Source organism: Tupaia chinensis, unplaced genomic scaffold, assembly GCF_000334495.1.
Source record: "Tupaia chinensis unplaced genomic scaffold, TupChi_1.0 Scaffold000023_1, whole genome shotgun sequence".
In the NCBI taxonomy this organism is placed as follows: Eukaryota; Metazoa; Chordata; class Mammalia; order Scandentia; family Tupaiidae; genus Tupaia; species Tupaia belangeri.
In genome coordinates, this window is record NW_006159453.1 from 1,817,183 (window position 1) to 1,835,996 (window position 18,814).

The 18,814-nt window shown below is 37.8% G+C and overlaps 1 protein-coding gene across 3 annotated transcripts in view; it reads right to left on the reverse strand.

The window, feature by feature from the left end:
• The window catches only part of BRDT (bromodomain testis associated), a 52,657-nt gene extending 36,409 nt beyond the window's left edge, over positions 1-16,248 (reverse strand). For 2 of the 3 annotated variants that reach the window (XM_006140156.1, XM_027770487.1), the window contains exons 1-11: positions 16,134-16,248; positions 15,707-15,946; positions 14,307-14,444; positions 11,307-11,421; positions 6,388-6,560; positions 4,980-5,333; positions 3,121-3,249; positions 2,357-2,545; positions 1,038-1,210; positions 668-954; positions 465-578 (exon numbers count right to left, since the gene is read on the reverse strand). In XM_006140156.1, coding sequence (XP_006140218.1) covers positions 465-578; positions 668-954; positions 1,038-1,210; positions 2,357-2,545; positions 3,121-3,249; positions 4,980-5,333; positions 6,388-6,560; positions 11,307-11,421; positions 14,307-14,444; positions 15,707-15,895 — 1,861 coding nt within the window. In that variant the 5' untranslated portion in view covers positions 15,896-15,946; positions 16,134-16,248. The remainder of the gene's footprint in view (positions 1-464; positions 579-667; positions 955-1,037; positions 1,211-2,356; positions 2,546-3,120; positions 3,250-4,979; positions 5,334-6,387; positions 6,561-11,306; positions 11,422-14,306; positions 14,445-15,706; positions 15,947-16,133) is intronic. The other variant, XM_027770497.1, reaches the window with a different exon arrangement.
• Between the last annotated feature and the right edge of the window lie 2,566 nt (positions 16,249-18,814).

Genomic DNA, 18,814 nt, shown 5'->3' on the forward strand with positions numbered 1-18,814 from the left:
CTCTGGGGAGGCAGAGAGAGACAAAGAAACAGAAAGTGAAAAATCACCCCCCCAGGGGAAATGGCCATACCACAATCTCTTCTCCACCATTCTCCTCTCAGGATTTTGGGCACACGTGCACACATACCCAGTGTGAGCTTTGAGCCACTGGGTCTGGGACTCTAACAGTGGTTGACTATATGGGAGTCCAGCAGTGTAACTATTACAGCATCTGCTGGTTCTGTTACTATTTGAATCTTGCCCCAGCAGGTTAAAAAACACTTCAGGTACATGTGTACCTGTGCTCAAAATCCTGACAAGATAGGGAAATGGAGAAGGGATCTGGGCATGCCCATGCCCTGTTGAGAGGTATCATCTCTTTCTCTGTCTGTCTCTTTCTGTCTCTCTCTCTCTCGCAAATGCACATGCTCTCTAAGCAATAAAAAAATCCCCCCTCCCTCCCCTGCCAAAAAAATATTACCTACATTTTGTTTGGCGCTTTCTGGAATTTAACTGATTATTGACATCCAATAACCGCTTTTCCAACTCCTGTCTTTTCAGTAAATTAAGTTCTTCTTTCGACTTCATTATTTTTTTAGCTGTGTGATACAGAAGGAAAACAAGTTAAGTATAACCAAAAATTGACATGAATGCCAGAATGATTTTCATTATCTACAGAAATACGTACCAAAGGGTTTTAGTGGTCTTTTTCTTAGACATGCTGCAACATATTTTTCTAGTTCTCTTAGTGTTGATGCTTTCAATGTTTCAAAGTCTATCTCTATCTCATCAGGATTGGAATTTCTCAGGGAAGGTTCTCTTGATTGTATTATATGAACTACTCGCCCAAGTTTATCCCCAGGGAGTTTGTTTATATCCAAACTTAACTTCCTTTTCTCATCATAGTTCATGGGTTTGGCATTATCTTCATCAGATTTCAGAGCAAAGACCTGCTGTTTCCTCTTTTTTGGTTGACTATAACAAAAATTTAGTTTAGTCAAATTTAATTTGGATGATATAACTATGTTTTATAATAAGCCACCATAAAAGAAACTTACTTGCTCTGGGGCTTTTCCTTTAGTTTCATTTGTTTAGCCTTTTTCCTTGGATTGTCATCTCTGTTAGTAACCTTTGCTTTTTTCTTTTCCCTTTTAGATTTCTCATTCTTTTTCTTTAGTTTACGGAAAGGAACTTGGGACAGAACCTGTAGCTGTTGATGAACAGCTTTAAGCTGATAAGGCAAAAAAAAAAAAAGCTTTAAATATTCATGGTATAATTGAAGACACTAGAAAAAAATTAAGGTACTCCAAAGTCAAGAGCACCCATTGTGAAATTCACTTCATATTACCTTTCTTTCAGATTTTTAAATTCATTTCACAAGTTCATTGTTTTAAAGAGCATACTTTACACAAAAACACTAAAATGTACTTAACCTATGAGCTTAAACATTCATCAAAAATCAAATAATAATTGGGAACCAGCAGTTAGTGTAAAAAAAAAGCAAATAATAATTGACATTTCCAGGTGTTCTTAATATTTGTTAATGTTTTAATTTGCCAGGACACACGTGCTCACCAGACAGACAGAGTCAGAGGGAGAGGGAGAAAGTGTCCCTCAACAGGGCATGGACATGTCACTACCCCTTCTCCTCCATTTCTCCATCCGGTTGAGATTTTCATGCTGCCAGGTCCACTATTCAAACTGCACAGCTGGCCATGTGGGATCCTGCTACCTTAACCACCAGGCCACAGAACCAGCATGGTCTTAAGGTTTTAATCATTGATTTTTCAGGCTTGAATTCAGAGCAGGTTAACCTTTGATCACAAATGGCAGCAAATGTTAAATAAGATCTCATCCACTAAACATCTCACATTACATTATAAGTCATTACAACAAGAATCAATCACTTGTGATCAGTAATACAAATAACAGCTTTATAAAAATAATTTTAATATATATATTTGAGTAGAAAAGACTACTAAACAGTATAAATATTCCAATAGGTAAATAAAGCCACAGTTGCTAAATGAAACAGCTTTTAAATTTACAAAAAGAGTTTTCTTTTTTAAATGTTTTGCTATAGGGCATGTACGCTCCCCAGAGAGAGAAAGATTGGGGTGGGGGTGAGGGCGAGAAATCACCCCTAGGGGAGATGGCCAAGCTCCAATCCCTTCTCTCTGTTCCCTTTTAGGGATTTTTGGCACGCACACATACACCTAGAATGTTTTTCAAGCCACTGTATCAAGAACTCAAACCAGCAGTTGGCCATGTGGGATCCATCCACCTTAACCACCACACCACCAGCTGACCCATAGAAAGAATTCTTTCCCAATCAAAGCTCAAAGAATAATAAAAATGTATCAATATGATCAACTACCTGTTCCTGAAGCTTTGCAAGACGCTGGACTCGTTCATCTTCAGAATCATCAGAAGAGTTATCTTCAGAAGAAGCTTCACTATCGCTTCCTCTATCAAGGATTTTTGGAGGATCTGTTTTCATGTAACTCACAGGCATACTCTCAACAGGTTCATCTGGAATCTTTGCAAAATGCATTTCAAAAACATCCTATAATGGGAAATTAAACTAAGTTTCTGCATTTCTGACAATGCAGCAATAACGCCTTTTAACAGAAAGTATAGTTCAGTGTCATCTTTTGATCAGAATTCATTTCTACTCTAAGATACAGCAAACAAAACCTAACACTCATGCTTTTCTATCAACCTGAGTGTATCCTCTTCATTTTTCCAGGCAATAAAGACCTCTCAAGGTATATAGGCATCTTCTTTCAAGAGCCCTGTGGTAGGTACATCAATCTACTACCTCCCAGTGGCTCAGTCTTGAAAGTCCTTGGACTTTCTCCTTAGTGGGATGTGAGCTCCAGTTAACCTCATCTCAGATGTCTATAGTCTTCTCTTCACTATTTCTTGTTTCCTCTGCACACAGTGCAGCTTAGTTAACAAATTTTCTACTAAACGACACAGTGACTCAAAAGCAAGCAATTGCCACAGTTTTAAAAGTACAATTTGTAAGTTGCATTGCACTACTTAGGGGTATGGATATTACTCTTTATCTCTTGAGTTATAACATTTTTGAACCATTTTCAGAGGAAAAACACTTGCAGAGGACAAGTGACAACTCACTTGAAGCATTCTTGCCATTGACACCACTTCATGATCTGGAGGGTTATATTTGTAGCAATTCATGAACATTAATCTAACATCAGCAGCAAATTCATATGCATCTTTGTATTCTTGATTGTCCATTTTCCTCTAAAGTAAGAAAAAAATTATAGGAGTCACAACCAATATAATTCAATTCAATAATTATTTGAACATCTATCTTAGATGTTTTTATTATAGAATAATCCAGACATGGAGAGTACAGAAAGCTACCATACAGTTACCAATAGTTACCCATATCCAGATTTGACAAATGTTGAGTCTATTGTTTGTACTTGTTCATTTCATATTTTTTTAGACTTTGATAAAAATTAATGACTTGATTCCAGCAGGTGGAGTGGTGGTTAAGGGTCCTGGACTACCACATGGCCGATTGTGGCTTAAGTTCCAGACCCGGCAGCTTGCTTTCTCTCTCTCCCCCCCACTTCTCTGTCCCTCACTCTCTCGCTCTTGCTTTGTCCCTCTATGATCAAATTAAAAATAAGTAAATAAATAAAGTTAAATAATTCTTTAAAAAAAATCCAAGGACTTTTGACAAGTAGAGATAAAGGAGAGCATTTCAAGAGAAGATCGGGAACAAAATCACAAAAGCAGGAAGACAAAGCATTTGCAGATAATCGTCTGTAGGCAAGACTGATAATAGGAGAGTGGTGAAAGAAAAATCTCCTTAAGCCAACCTTGAATGTCTGTGTGACAGAGTTATACAAACATTACTCTGAAAATGAAAAGATATTAAAAATGGAACAGAAATATGAGCCTGGGTTACATTTTATGTGGCTGCATGGACTATGGAGAGAAGAGTGAAGTAGAGTAGCCAGTTAGTCACTATAAAAGGAAGAAAAAAAAAAAAGTAGCAAGAAAATCCTATAGACTACTGGGCTCTATCATCATCCTCCTGTCTCCAACTCTCCAGTAAGTGGGACTACAGGTGTGCACCACCACACTTAGCTCTTTCGGGTAGGCTGGGAACCAAATCCAGGCCTCCTGAGTGCCCACAGCCTATAGAACTGCAGCATCTTACCAGCATGCATTAACATGGCAGAGCCTAATAAAAACATTCTAGAAGAATATGTAGCAAGATAGTGTCCACAATACAGTAAGGGAAAACTCAGGGTTCACATTATATTTCATACTGTAACTTAAACACTGTGGTGAAGAACCACGGATGTGTCTAGGGAAAAAAAAGTTTCAAAATATTCCAGGGAACCAGCAGTTACTGTAATGGCTATGTCGCTGGACTCCCACGTAGTCGACCGCGGTTCATGTCCCGGACCCGGTGGCTTAAAACTCACGCCGGGCGCGTGTGCGTGCGTGCCCAAGATCCCAAGAGGAGAATGGAGGAGAAGGGATTGCGGCGTGACCATCCCCCCTGGGGGGTGATTTCTCGCTTTCTGTCTCTATGTCTCTCTCTGTCTGTCTGGCGAGCCCACGCGCCCTACAGTGAAAATCTCCCCAAGGAAAAAAAAAAAAAAAAAACTCACGCCAGGTGCACGTGCATGTGTGCCCAAGATCCCGAGAGGAGAATGGAGGAGAAGGGATTGTGGCGTGGCCATCCCCCCTGGGGAGTGATTTCTCGCTTTCTGTCTCTATGTCTCTCTCTGTCTGTCTGGCGAGGGCACGTGCCCTATAGCAAAAACCTCCCCAAAAAAAAAAAAAAGAAAAAAAGAAAAGAAAAAAAAAATTCCAGTGATTCATTCGATGTGCTGTGACTTTGGTGACTCTGATATTCATCTTTTTCTGGATTTTTAAAAATTTCCTTGCAAGGATGAATTACTTTTATAACCAAGAAAAGAAGTTCCTCCTATTAAAGAAGCATTTACCTTAATAGTTCCAAGATCCATTGGATTTTTGACAATGTCATAGTAGTTATGAAGTCCCAGAGCATTAACATCAACAGGATTATAAAAGGGCCACGCATATGACAAATGTTTCTTTGCAAGCATTTCTTTCAGAATCTCATTACAGTGTCTTAATTGTTCGTTTTCTTTAACACTTCTCAGAACTTTAGATTGTTGCTGAGAATCTGGCAAAACGTTATTCAGCACATCTTCTTTTATAGGTGGCATTCTTAGTGATTTGTCTTCCGTAAGTGGTGGGGAAGATTCGCTGCTTGCTTTAACTACTGAAGTTGTAGGAGTTGTTGTATCTGCTTTCCTCTTCACACCTCTTGTAACCTAAAACAAACCAATTGAACAACAAAGAAATGTACTTAAGGTAATACCAAGAGCAGTAGATTTCCATTTTAAAAATTATTTCCTTTCTCAGGTAAAGAAAAAGAAGAGAGAGAGAGACAGCTAGCAGCATGGTGGTTAAGGTGTCTGAATTCCACATGGCAGACTGTGTGGTTTGAATCTTGGACCCAGCTGCTTGAAAAACCACCAGATTCATATGCGTGTATGCCCAAAAATCTTAAGAGAACAGATAAGAGACTGAGGTACGGCCTTTCCCACGGCAGGTGCTCTCTCACTACCTCTCTCTCTCTCTCTGTTCCTGGTGCGCACATTTGCCCAGCAGAAAAATGTTTAAAAGATAGAGATAATCAAATATTTACATATAGATAATTTTCAAATACTGTTGATATTTCATATACTAAATGTTAGTAGGGTTTATTTTTCCCTTTATAGGCAAAATAAATATTTCTAGTTTTTTTTCCCTCAAAGTCATGGTTATTCAAAAAAGTTTCTGAAAACCTGAAATCAGTCAGAATATAAATAATTTTAAAAAGGAAATTCTAGGTGGACATCGTCTGATAATATTATCAAGGTATTAAAAAGTTGGGGCCAGCAGATGGCACAGCAGTTACATCACTGGACTCCTACATGGCTGACCGCAGTTGGAGACCCAGACCCAGTGACTTGAAAATCACGGTGGGCACAGATCCCAGGAGACCAGGGAAGGGACTGAGGCATAGCCATCCCCACCAGGCGGTAATTTTTCACTCTCTCTCCCACCGTCTTTGTTTCACTTTCTCCATCCAGCACACATGCCCTAAGGCAAAATCCTCTTAAAAATAAAAAAGATACTAAAAAGTTCAAGTTCTACCTGAGACATCTCTAAAATTTATGCAGAGGTATCTATTCACAGTATGCACAGAAAACCAGAAATAGTATGACTTACGTAGTCTAGTGAAGTCTATCTTTCAAAACACTAAAGTATAGATTTTACAACATCCAAAGTTAAATTAAGATACTTCAAAAACAAATGATTTAGAAATGACAATAAATTTACCTGGGCCACAGTTTGTGAGGTAGAGTTGAGCAGAACTCCTTGTGCCATATTTAAGGGAGAAACAGATGTCTCAGAAAATACAGAGGGAACTGCTTGCTGCTTAAATACTTTTTCTGTTTCGTTAGGGGATGGTTTGTCTTTAACCAAAGAAACTCCTACATTCTGCTGAATGCCTGGTAAAGTGTGAACCAGAGTCAAATATTTTATCGAGTAAAGTTGAAAAACATCATTTTCTCTCTTAATGTTTTATTTTAATTCATTTACTTCAGCTTTTTGGCAATAAACACAGTATTTCCCCTCTCACAGACACTATTGCTGACAATAATAAACCAATTTAGATACTATACTGGGAAATTAAAAACCTATTATTCATGGTACCTTTGTCAACTTTCTTCAAAAAAAACCAAAACCAAAAAAAAAACGTGCTTACATTTTGACAAATAGAATGCTGTGGTAGCTTCAGGAGCTGTGAATCTGAGCAAAATGTAAGACACCCTGGAGACAAGATGTGCAGTACTATGTGAGGGCTTCAGAATGCTATGCATAAATACCCAAGGACTTCAAACAAAAGATTTGAATATGATTCTCTTATTGATACATCCTTATATCATTAGATAATTCTGGGGGAAAAAAAAGTGCATGTTCTGCTCTGTGTGTTTCCACAGAATGCGATGACTTAAGACATTTGGATCTCATCCCTCTGAAATCGATTCTTTCAAAAGCCCATTCTTCCATCAGAGCAATTTCATTCTTCTAATCGCTCAGGTCAAAAGCCTTGGAGTCACCTTTGACACCACTGCCTCTTAATCCAGCATCCAATTCCAGCAAACCCCGTTAGCTCTTGCTCACATGTATGAGCCATGTGGCAAAAACAAAGACAAACGATAAACAAAAAATGTAAATCAGGTTATAACAATTCTGATCTATGTCCTCTAATGGCTTCCAATTTTCTCTTCAAGTAGAAGCCCAAGTTCTCACAATGGCACAAAAGAATCTCTATGACTGACTTGCTTCTTCCACCTACCTCTGCCCTCTTTCCAACCTCACTTCCTATGGCTTTCTTTCTCCCTTACTCACTCTCACTTCTGGCCTTGCTGTTCTCAGGTGTGGTGGCCACAAATACTACGCTTTGCCTGGAAGAAGATATCCTCAAATAGCTCACTCCAGGCTTACTCTAAGATCACCTTTTCAACCACCCTATATTAAACCAATCCTCTGCCTTTATCCCTATCATTCTCTAGCTCTCTTATTCTGCCTTTCCCCCCACTTACAACATATAGGTACCCTTGGCTCTCCCATTCTTGATAAACAAGTTCAAGAACTAAACAGATTTGGATATACTTCAAGATCAGGTAGACATTTTCATATCTGAGTGTCCTTACTATTCACTAACTAAAACTCAGGGATCAAATAGATTCAGATAACCTCATATCCTCTGATACTCCAAATGTTCTTTGAGCTCAGGAGCTAAACAATTAAGTACAGTGAAAAACACTTAGATTTGCTTTATGCCCATATAGACAAAAGACAAACTAGAATAAAAAACCCTTTATGGGTAAGGAGACTTTTTTCATTCATTCATATATCTCTTGGACCTAGGGTAGTACTTGCTATATAAGGATAACATAATAAATATTTATTGCATGCCACTCTAGTTGCTGGAGCACAAAAATAATGGTTTCTGACTTTGTGGAGCTTGCTATTTAGTGTAAGAAACACAAGACAAAAGTGATGAAGTTGATTACAAGTGATGTGAGGTATCAGGAAAGAAAGCGATAAACCTAAAAAAAAAAAAAAAGTCACTGTAAGGTAAGAGGTAGCAAGCCAAGGAACAGCATATAAAGTGGAGAGAGGGTGGCAGGTGGCTTGGTGGTTATGGGTGCTGGACTCCCAACATGGCTGACCACAGTTCAAGTCCCGGACCTGGCAGCTTGCTTTCTCACTTTCTCTCTCTCTCTCTGTCCCTCTCTGGTCAAATAAAAATAAATAAATAAAGTTAAATAACGTAATTCTTTAAAAAATGTATTGCAAGACAAATGTGGGGGAAAAATTTTAAAAGAATTAGGAAAGAAACTTGGGATAAGAATGGAGAATTGGGCAAGAACCAATTGCCAAGAATTACAGTCAGGAATTTAGACTTCATTTTCCCAGCAGAACCCAAAGACAATCCCCATTGGGGATTCTCTCTCTCATATGCATGCATACATGCCTTCATGCAGGTACCCTCTGTCATTAAAAAAAAAAAAAAACAAAAAAAAAAAACATTTGAGGGGGCGGCGGCGGGGGAGGTGGTGTGGTGGTTAAGGGCACTGGACTCCCACATGGCTAAAGATGTTCTGAGTACCGGACCTAGCGGCTTGGTTTCTCTCCCTCTCTCTCTTGCTCTGTCCCTCTGTGGTCAAATTAAAATAAATAAAGTTAAATAAAATTATTAAAATTGTAAATAGGTGAATGACCTCTTTTATCAACAGTTTATTTGTTTTTTTTAAGATTTGCAATTCTGTAGAGAATAGACCAAGCATGATCATCAGGATAACTAAGTGAAAAAAAGCTTTATTTCTATCTGAAAGGTAAATTTCATTTGAGGGCTAGGGTATTTATACTTCATCATAGCCCAACAGCATGTGTTTTATCTGTGATAGATATCCAAATACCTTACAATGTATTGACAGAAAAACAACAAAGTAAAATAATTTTTGTCTGTAAAAAACTTATGCTCTTAGCAGTTTCCTGAGCACCTAAAAAAAGGTGCAAATTAGTTATCAAAAAAGTGTGGACCAGCAGATGGCATAGCAGTAGTGTCACTCAACTCCCACTTGGCTGACCACAGTTCAAGTACTGGACCTGGTGGCTTAAAACTCATGCCAGTACATGTGCATGCATGTCCAAGATCCCGAGAAGAGAATGGAGGAGAAGGGACAGCGGTGTGGCCATCCCCCAGGGGAGTGGTTTCTCGCTTTCTGTCTCTCTGGTAAGTGCATGCACCCTATAGTAAAAAATTTCTCTTAAAGAAAAAAAAAAGAATGTGTTATTGGAGGCCAGCCATCTAATTCAACAGTTAGGCTTTAGGAAGAAGAATGAATTCCACATGACTCTAGATTCCCACATGCCTGGGGTTTGAGCCCTGGCCCCATCTACTTCATGTCAGGTATATATATGTGTGCCCTTTTGACAGGATAGAAACTTGAAATAAAAAGGAAAGCAGCGTGACCAGACCCCACTGGGGATTCTCTCTCTCATATGAGTGCATACATGCCATCATGAAGGTACCCTCTGTCATTAATAAAAAATAAAGTGTTAGTGGGAACCAGCAGGTGGTGTTGCGGTTAAGGCACTGGACTCCCACATGGCCAACCATGGTTTGAGTCCCAAACCCAACAGCTTGCTTTCTCACTTTCCCTATCTGTCTGTCTGTCTGTCTGTCTCTGGTCAAATAAAAAAAGTGTTCAACTAGCCCCATAGAAAATGGGTGTCAATATACAGTCAAGTGACAGACTGTGTATACAGTGGTGGTCCCATAAGGAGCATATACACTGTATCATTTCGCATAAGTGTGTAGTAGATTATACCATGTAAGTTTGTATAAGTATATTCTATACTGTGTGTGTGTATATATACACATATATGTATATATGTGTATATATACACATATATATATATATATATATACACACACACACACACACACACACACATACACACATCAGCGGAACTTGCTATTGAAGGTATTTAGATTAATTAAGATATTTTGTGAATCAAAGAAATTTGGGAAAAAAATTTAAAAAGGAATGGAAAGCAACTGCAGACACGAGAGATAGTGTGGGAGGAAAGTGGGAAATGGCAGAGGGTAAGAAATAGAGGGGAAAGAAAAAAATATATATACATAAGAAATAAGAAACAGAAAATTATTTGTTGATAACATGTATGATTAAGTCACTTTATAGTGTATTCTAGATGGGAAGTCACATTTTGTATGCTGTGATGATATTCGGTGAAAAAATGTAAAATAAATAAATAATAAAAAATTACAAATAGGAAAAATAGAAAAAAACTAACAGGGAATGATTAAAGAACTTAACCAATATTACATAGTTAGAGTGATCCAAAGGTAAACCATCATTTAGTCTATGACACTCTTGATTAATTTCTATAATAAATTCATTTGAATACTTAAGATGAATCTAAAAACCATATTTAAATAACATGATTATTAGCCTGTAAAAATGTTTTCTTCTAAAGCTTTTCATGAGTTATGAAAAGTGAGAAAAAGGACAATCTTGGGCCAGCTGGTGGTATGGTGGTTGAGGCGGTGGATCCCACACAGCCAACTGTGTGGCTTCAATTCTGGACCTGGGGCTTGAAAAACATGCTGGGCATGTGTGCATGTGTGTACACAGTCCCAAGAGGAGAATGGAGGAGAAGGGACTGCAGTGTGGTCATCCACTCATGGGGTGCTTTCCCACTTTCTCTGTCTCTGGCACACACTCCATAGCAAATTACATGAAAGAAAGAAGGAAGGAAGGAAGGAAGAAATAAGGACAGTTTTCAGACCCAAGAGTAACATTTCATTCTCAGCTGCAGGAACTTTTAGACTGAGAACTTTGACAATTTGGGCCTTCTTACCAGTATAGTACAGACAGGAGTTCCACTGAGAATATTAATAACAGCTGTGGGTTTCTGGGTACCCACTAGGTGAATGGCACTAGGCTGCAGGAAGCCTGGTTTCAAGGCCTTCATCAGTGAAACCCTCTACTCTTGCATGATAGTCATTCTTGTGATTAATGCTTGGCAGGCTGTTTAAATGGACATTTTGTACTTGTACAATAAGATGTAGAAGGACTTCTGGATGTCTGTCTCCTTCGAAGGAGTTTGTTTCTCTCACACACAGGAGACAGAGTAAATACATTTTCCTGGCTTACCTTTCTTTATTCTTTCCTTACTACCCACAACTTGCTCTTCTTGTGGCATCTGAGATAATTTCTGTATAAACAACTTCTCTAGAGCTTGTGCCATAAGAACAATGTCATCTCCAGGCTAGAAAACATATTAACATACAGTAAGGGTTCACACTATGGTCACTGTACCAATTTCTTTAATGCAGGCTACCTTCAGACAGCAATGACATATACTAATAGACAGTATTTACTTATTTTAAATTTAGAAAATACTGAAGCAACTCACATTTTACAACCTTATAACATTCTACCCCTTCAAATTCTTTAAAGGACCCAGATGCCTTTTAAGCATTGGAGAATTACAATCCAACTGATCCTACTAATAAAAAAGGTATCAGAAGTTAGAATTTCCACAAATAGATAAAAACAAAAGTGCAAAGTAGCTCATGGTTTAACTTGGGGTGACTGAGTTTTCAATTAACTTAATGATAAAAGGACCCCAACAGCACTGACTCAGTTTTTAAATCTTAACTACCTATCTGGAACCCTCCTTTTGCTTTGCTTTTTTCTCCTTACTGAGGAAAAAAACTAATCACAAAGCAATAGCCCAAAGCAGAGAACAATTTTTTTCTAAGTTAGATAGCTCAGAAAAATGACTAAACTAGGGACCAGCAGTTAGCGTAATGGCTGTGTCGCTGGACTCCCACATAGTTGACCATGGTTCAAATCCTGGATACGGTGGCTTAAACTCACGCCGGGCATGTGTGCGTGTGTGCCCAAGATCTGGAGAGGAGAATGGAGGAGAAGGGATTGCAGAATGGCCATCCCCCCCGGGTGGTGATTTCTTGCTTTCTGTCTGTCTGTCTGTCTGTCTCTCTGGAGAGTGCATGTGCCCTATAGCAAAAACCTCTCAAAAAAAAAAAAAAAAAGGAAAAGAAAGAAAAATGACACAACTTCATTTAAAAATATTAAATGAGAAAGAACTTTTGGACTTGATACTAAATTAAAAATGAAGTTTCTAGTTGGACTGATTACCATTGGTATTGATTTTTTTAAATTCACATTGGTGAATATTTTAAATATTTTAACCATACATGGGTATTTCAAAAAGTGTGTGGAAAGTGCAATTCAAGTGTGACTTTACTTTTGTGCAAAAAAATGTTTTAAATTTATGCATATTTTTCCATAAAACATTTTCCATTAACTTTTAGAAGACCCTATTTAAGGGAACCAGCAGTTAGCATAATGGCTAGGTTGCTGGACTCCCACGTAGTCAGCCGCTGTTCGCGTCCCAGACCCGGTGGCTTAAAACACGCCGGGTGCATGTACGTGCATGCCCAAGATCCCGAGAGGAGAATGGAGGAGAAGGGATTGCGGCATGACCATCCCCCCCTGGGGGGGGGGTGATTTCTCGCTTTCTGTCTCTGTCTGTCTGGCGAGCGCACACGCCCTATAGCGAAAACCTCTCTAAAAAAAAAAAAAGAAGACCCTATTTAAAAGGTGACATTGTTACTTTTGGAATCAAATCAAAATTTTTATCACATTTCAGTGTCACTAGTGATTTTCAATAAACTAAATGTCAAATATGTAGATTTCTCTTATTTAAATGGGATATAAGCTTTAGAATGCTTAGAGACTATAAAATACCTTGAAAAGGATATAGTTCTCTGGAAAATAAAAGTACCATATTGGAAGAAAAACAAAATATACAAACCCAGCATATATGTAGATATACTAAACTTAAGTTTCATATTGTTAATGCATTCACATAAATGCAACTACTACTACTAGGATATAGTAAAGAATGTATCTGATCTTTAAATCAATTTGTTTTAAAATTTGTAATTATTCAATTGGTTTAGCTTCTTTAGTTATAGTTGAGAATCCATTTCAGGAAAATTTAACAGAGATTCATGTCTAACAGTTTATTGTTCATTTTATAACTAAACTGGCAGAATACCGTAGAAAACATTCTGAATATTTTATTCACAGAAACCAGCCATCATTAATAATTCGTTTTCTTAAAAACGTATTATAGTGGGACAAGCAGGTGGTGTGGTGATTAAGGTGCTGGATATTCCCACATGGCCAACCAAGGATCAAGTCCTGGACCCAGTGGTTTGCTCTCTCACTTTCCCTCTCTCTCTCTGTGTCTCTCTCACTGGTCAAATTAAAATAATGAATAAATAAAATAAATATTAAAAAAATATTTATTTGGGCAAAGATATTAGCAAATCAATTAAACAAATATTATTGTGAAATTTATAAAATCCAATTAAAAAGTTATATCCCTAAAAATATGTAAAATAGGGACCAGCAGTTAGCGTAATGGCTATGTCACGGAACTCCCCTGTAGTCGACCGCAGTTCGAGTCCCGGACCCAGTGGCTTAAACTTACACCAGGCGCGTGTGCGTGCGTGCCCAAGATCCCGAGAGGAGAATGGCGGAGAAGGGATTGCAGCATGACCATCCCCTCTGGGGGGGTGATTTCTCGCTTTCTGTCTCTATGGCTCTGTCTGTCTGGCAAGCACACATGCCCTATAGCAAAAACCTCTCAAAAAAAAAAATGTAAAATAGGGGCCAGTAGGTGGCGTGATGGTTAAGAGCAGTGGACTCCCACATGGCAGACCATGGTTCAAGTCCTAGTAGCTTGCTTTCTCACTTTCTGTTTCTGTCCCTCTCTGGTCAAATAAAATAAAATAAATAAATAAGGTTAAATAAAATAATTCTTTTAAAAAGATTTTTTTTTAAAAGTAAGGAATTACTCAAAATACTAACACCCCCACAAACATATACACATTTATGGGAATATGTCAAAGGAGCATGGAAGTTAACCAAAAACAGTCTCTCTCTCTCATGAGTACACATACCCTCTAGCTAATACTAAATTAATAAGGAAAGGAAAAAAATACATACAATATCCCAAATCATGACTTGAAATAAAAAATCCACCCCCCCCACACACACATCTTCCCTACATGTAATAACAAAAAATAAGCAAGAATTAACATAAGGATTATATACCTTGTTGTATAAATAACAATTTGAGAACATTGTATTGAAGTCTTCTATACATTCTGAAGCTTTCACATAATACTTATTCTCCAAGCGCTTCTTAATTGTATTTAAATCCATGGGGTTTTTAATAATGGTATAATAATCCTATGCATTAGAAGAAATTTGAAATTTCAGTAAGAATAAATTTACTATAATTATTGGTACATTAAAAATTGCATAAACTATATACTAGTAACTTGAGAGAATGAATGATTACCTTTAAAAAGACAATTAGGAAATCAGAAGCTTTACTAATGAGGAAAAAAACTGACTGCTATGGCATCATTTTTCAGAGGAAAAAAGGCCAATCAAAATGAACAAAGACAACAACTTAAGAACTATCTGAGAAAATAACAAGTGAAGGCATGAGGAGAAACCTAGTATTTATGGCCTGACAGATTCAGAGTTAAACTCAATCTCTGTGGTTTAGTAGATATATGACGAATTACTCAACCATTCTGTAACTAGATGGCTAAAAAAATTCTTCACACAAAACATAAAGTTGTGGCCAGAAGGTGGCATGGTGGTTAAGGGAGCTAGATCCCATATGGCTGACTGTACAGATTAAATCCTGGACCCTGTGGTTTGAAAAACAAGCCAGGTCAGTGTGTGTACATGCCCAAAATCCTGAGAATAGAGAAGGTGGCCATCGACACTAGGGAGTGCTTTCTCACTTGTCTCTCTCTCTCTCTCTCTCTCTCTCTGTCTCCCTGGCAAGTTCACAAGACTTACAGCAAATTAAAAAAAAAAAAAAAAAAAGTAAAGAAAAAGACCTGAGATTGAATTCTGGATGGGATGCAACTAAATCTGCCAGGAAATGTCAGTGAGAGGCTGACCTTACAGAATGTGACATTTATGAATACCTTGCATCAAAAAATCAAGTAAGGAACCAGCAGTTGCCATAATGGTCATGTCGCTGGGCTCCCATGTAGTCGACCACGGTTTCAGTCCCGGACCTGGTAGCTTAAACTCATGCTGGGTGTGTGCACATGGTTCCGAGAGAATGGAGAAGGGATTGTGGTGTGGCCATCCCCCCTGGAGGGTGATTTCTCGCTTTCTGTCTCTGTCTTTCTGGCTAGTGCATGCACCCTATAGCAAAAACCTCTCAAAAAAAAAAAAAATCAAGTGACATATGCTATACAAGAAAATATGTACTAAAATTTATAATAAACTGTTAAAATAGGAATATTAATACTCAGAAAAATAAGCTTTATTTTCTGGGAAGAAAATACTCCTTGGCATATTCTTTTGAATAAACAAAATGTTTGCTATTAAATTAAATATATTTTATGATATTCAAGACTATTTATTCCTGAGAGAGACTTACAAGATTTTTCCTTTTTAAAACTAACATAAGATATACTTACAGGCAACTTTAGTTTCACAGCATCCACAGGCTGTTGAAAAGGCCAAGAAAAACTATGCTTCCATAAAGCCTTTAGGACAACTTTTTGTAGATACTGCAGTTGATTTGTCAATCGCCCATTTTTCTTAGTATTGATATACTCTGGTGGAGGAGGGTTAACAATAGCAGTTTGTCGACTTGGCAGAGACATTCTTAACTGCTTCAGGTTCTGTAGTCTCAATGTGGTCTACAAGTGCCTGTCCTGAAAAAGAAAAGCAAAGCAAAAACTAAGTACCTTAGGATTTCTTTAAAAATTGACTTCCATAGGAGCTGAAAAGTGTTATTCAAGAGTATCTGGTATCATATTTTTAAAGTACATCATGATTAAGACAGGAAGAAGAAAAAAAAGCGAAATAATAAATGAATCAAATTTTTTAAAAATTACAAACCTTTTTCTATACAAGTACTACAAGCTGTTTCATTATATATGCCTCAGTCTTAGATGATTTAAACTATTTCAACATTTCACAGTATTTCTGCCTTTCAAAAACACAAATTGGATTCTCAGCAAAAAAAAAAGGAAAAGTCTGTAAGTTTCTGGGTAAAAAACAAAATGACAGAAAATGTTAAAGATATTATTAGTATATAGTTATTAATTCAATACAAGGAGAAAAGCAATGTAAACGATCTTCCTGGCCAATTAAACAAAGTGATTCTCTTAAAAATCCAATTTATCTGAGCCAGCAGGTGGCATGGTGGTTAAGGTGTTGGACCCACACATGGCTGACTGCCATTCGGGTCCCAGAACTGGTGGTTTGGTTTCTCACTTTGTTTTGTTTGTTTGTTTGTTTTAAAGAGGTTTTTACCTTAGGGCGCAGGCACTCACGAGAGAGAGAGACAGAGACGGTGAGAGGGAAAGTGAAAAATCACCCCACAGAGGGGACAGTCACTCTGCAATCTCTTCTCCATTCTCCTACGGGGATCTTGGGCATGCACACACACTCGCCTGATGTGAGTTGCAAGCCACCAGGTCTGGGACTCAAACTGTGGTCAGCCATGTGGGAATCGAGCGACATAACTGCTATGCTATCTTCTGGCCTCTGCTTTCTCACTTTCTCCCTCTCTCTGGTGAATAAAATAATAATAATAAATAAAATTAAATTCATAATTTTTTTAAAAAACCAATTCATTAGAAAGAAAAATGTCAAATGTTAAAATGCTACTCTTTGAAACATATTGCTATATCTAAAATAAAATACTTTTAAATTCCATGATTATTTCAGAAATATAATATCTAATACATAATCTCTAATATTCTTGAATAGCATTATTTCTTCAAGGATAAAAGAAAAAAGTTACTACTAATGGGAACACAATACCTCAAGTATATCAGTAAAATGCGAGGTATGGTTATCAAATAAGTTGCCCATTTTTAAGAGACCAGTGTTAGGGGCTGGCAGGTGGCGTGGTGTTTAAGGGCACTGGACTCCCACAGGGCTGACTATGGTTCAAATCCTGGACCTGGCAGCTTGCTTTCTCACTTTCCCTCTTCCTCTCTTCTCTCTATCTCATTCTGTCCTTCTCTGGTCAAATTAAAATAAGTAAATAAATAAAGTTAAGATAAAATAACTCTTAAGAAAATCCTCTAAAAGAAAGAAAAAAAGAAAGAAACCAGTGTCAACACTTAGCTGATACATCTTTGTTAGCATGAAGGCCATGTTAATTCTTATTCTTACTGTATATTAATCATTTATGGGTCATACAAAACTACACACACACACACACACATACACCTATTTATTTTGCTATCTTGTGTGCACTTGCCAGAAATAAAGAGAGACAGAGGATTGGGGGTAAGAAATCACTACCCACAAGGGATGGATACAACACAGTCTCTTCTCCTCTAGTCTCCTTTTGGGATTTTGGGCACAGATGCACATGCCTGGTGTGATTTTCAAGCCACCAGATCCAGGACTCAAACCATGGAATCAGTCATGTGGGATCCAATGCCTTAACCTCTATGCCACCTGCTGGACACCCTGGGGTCTTATGTATTTTAAATATGGTACAATACACAATAAAACTTTTCATTTTTGCTATTAAGTGTATACCATTCAATAGTGTTACATATATTCATATTTTTGTGTAACCAATCTTTGGAATTTTTTCAATTTGCAAAACTGAATTTCTATACTCATTAGCAACTTCCCATTTTCCCTCTTCCCCCATTGGCTAACACCATCCTACTTTTTATGAATCTGACACTCTAGATTTTTCATATATTTGGAATCATTTAACATTTGTCTTCTGTGAGACTGGCTTATTTCTCAATATAAAGTACTCAAGGTTCATCCATACTGCAGTATGTGTCTGAATTTCCCTAAATACTATTTTAGGGTATGTGCATCACATCTTCTTTATCCATTCACCCATAGGTGTACCTTGGGTTACCTCTATCTCTTGGCTGTTGTGAACAGCGCTGCTATCAACATGGATGGAATCTACAAATATTTTTTAGAGGTTTTTGCTTTAGGGTGCATGCGCTCACCAGAGAGACAGACAGACAGACAGACAGAAAGTGAGAAATCACCCCCCAGAGGCGATGGCTATGCCACAATCCCTTCTCCTCCATTCTCCTCTCAGGATCTTGGACATGCATGCACACGTGCCCAGTGTGAGTTTAAGCCACCAGGTCCAGGACTCAAACCATGGTCGACTACATGAGAGTCCAACAACATAGTCATTAAGCCAACTGCTGGTTCCAAATATATACATGTATCTTCAGGCATTTCTTTCCTTCCTTTCAGGTGAGTGTGTGTATATATACACACATAGGGTTGTCAGAAAAGTCATGATGCATTTTTACATAGAAAAAAATACACTCTGACTTTTCTCACAACCCACACACACACACACACACACACACACACTCAAAGGTGCAGAAAAGGCATTGCTAGATTGTGTAGAAACTGTCTTTCTAATATTTTTAGGAATCCCATTTTGTTTTCCATAATGGTTACACCACTTTGCACTTCCATCAGCAGTGCACAAGGGTTCCAACTGCTCCACATCCTCACTAACAGTTGTTACTTCAGTTGTTACTTTGTTTTTTCATCTCATGAGTTTGCTT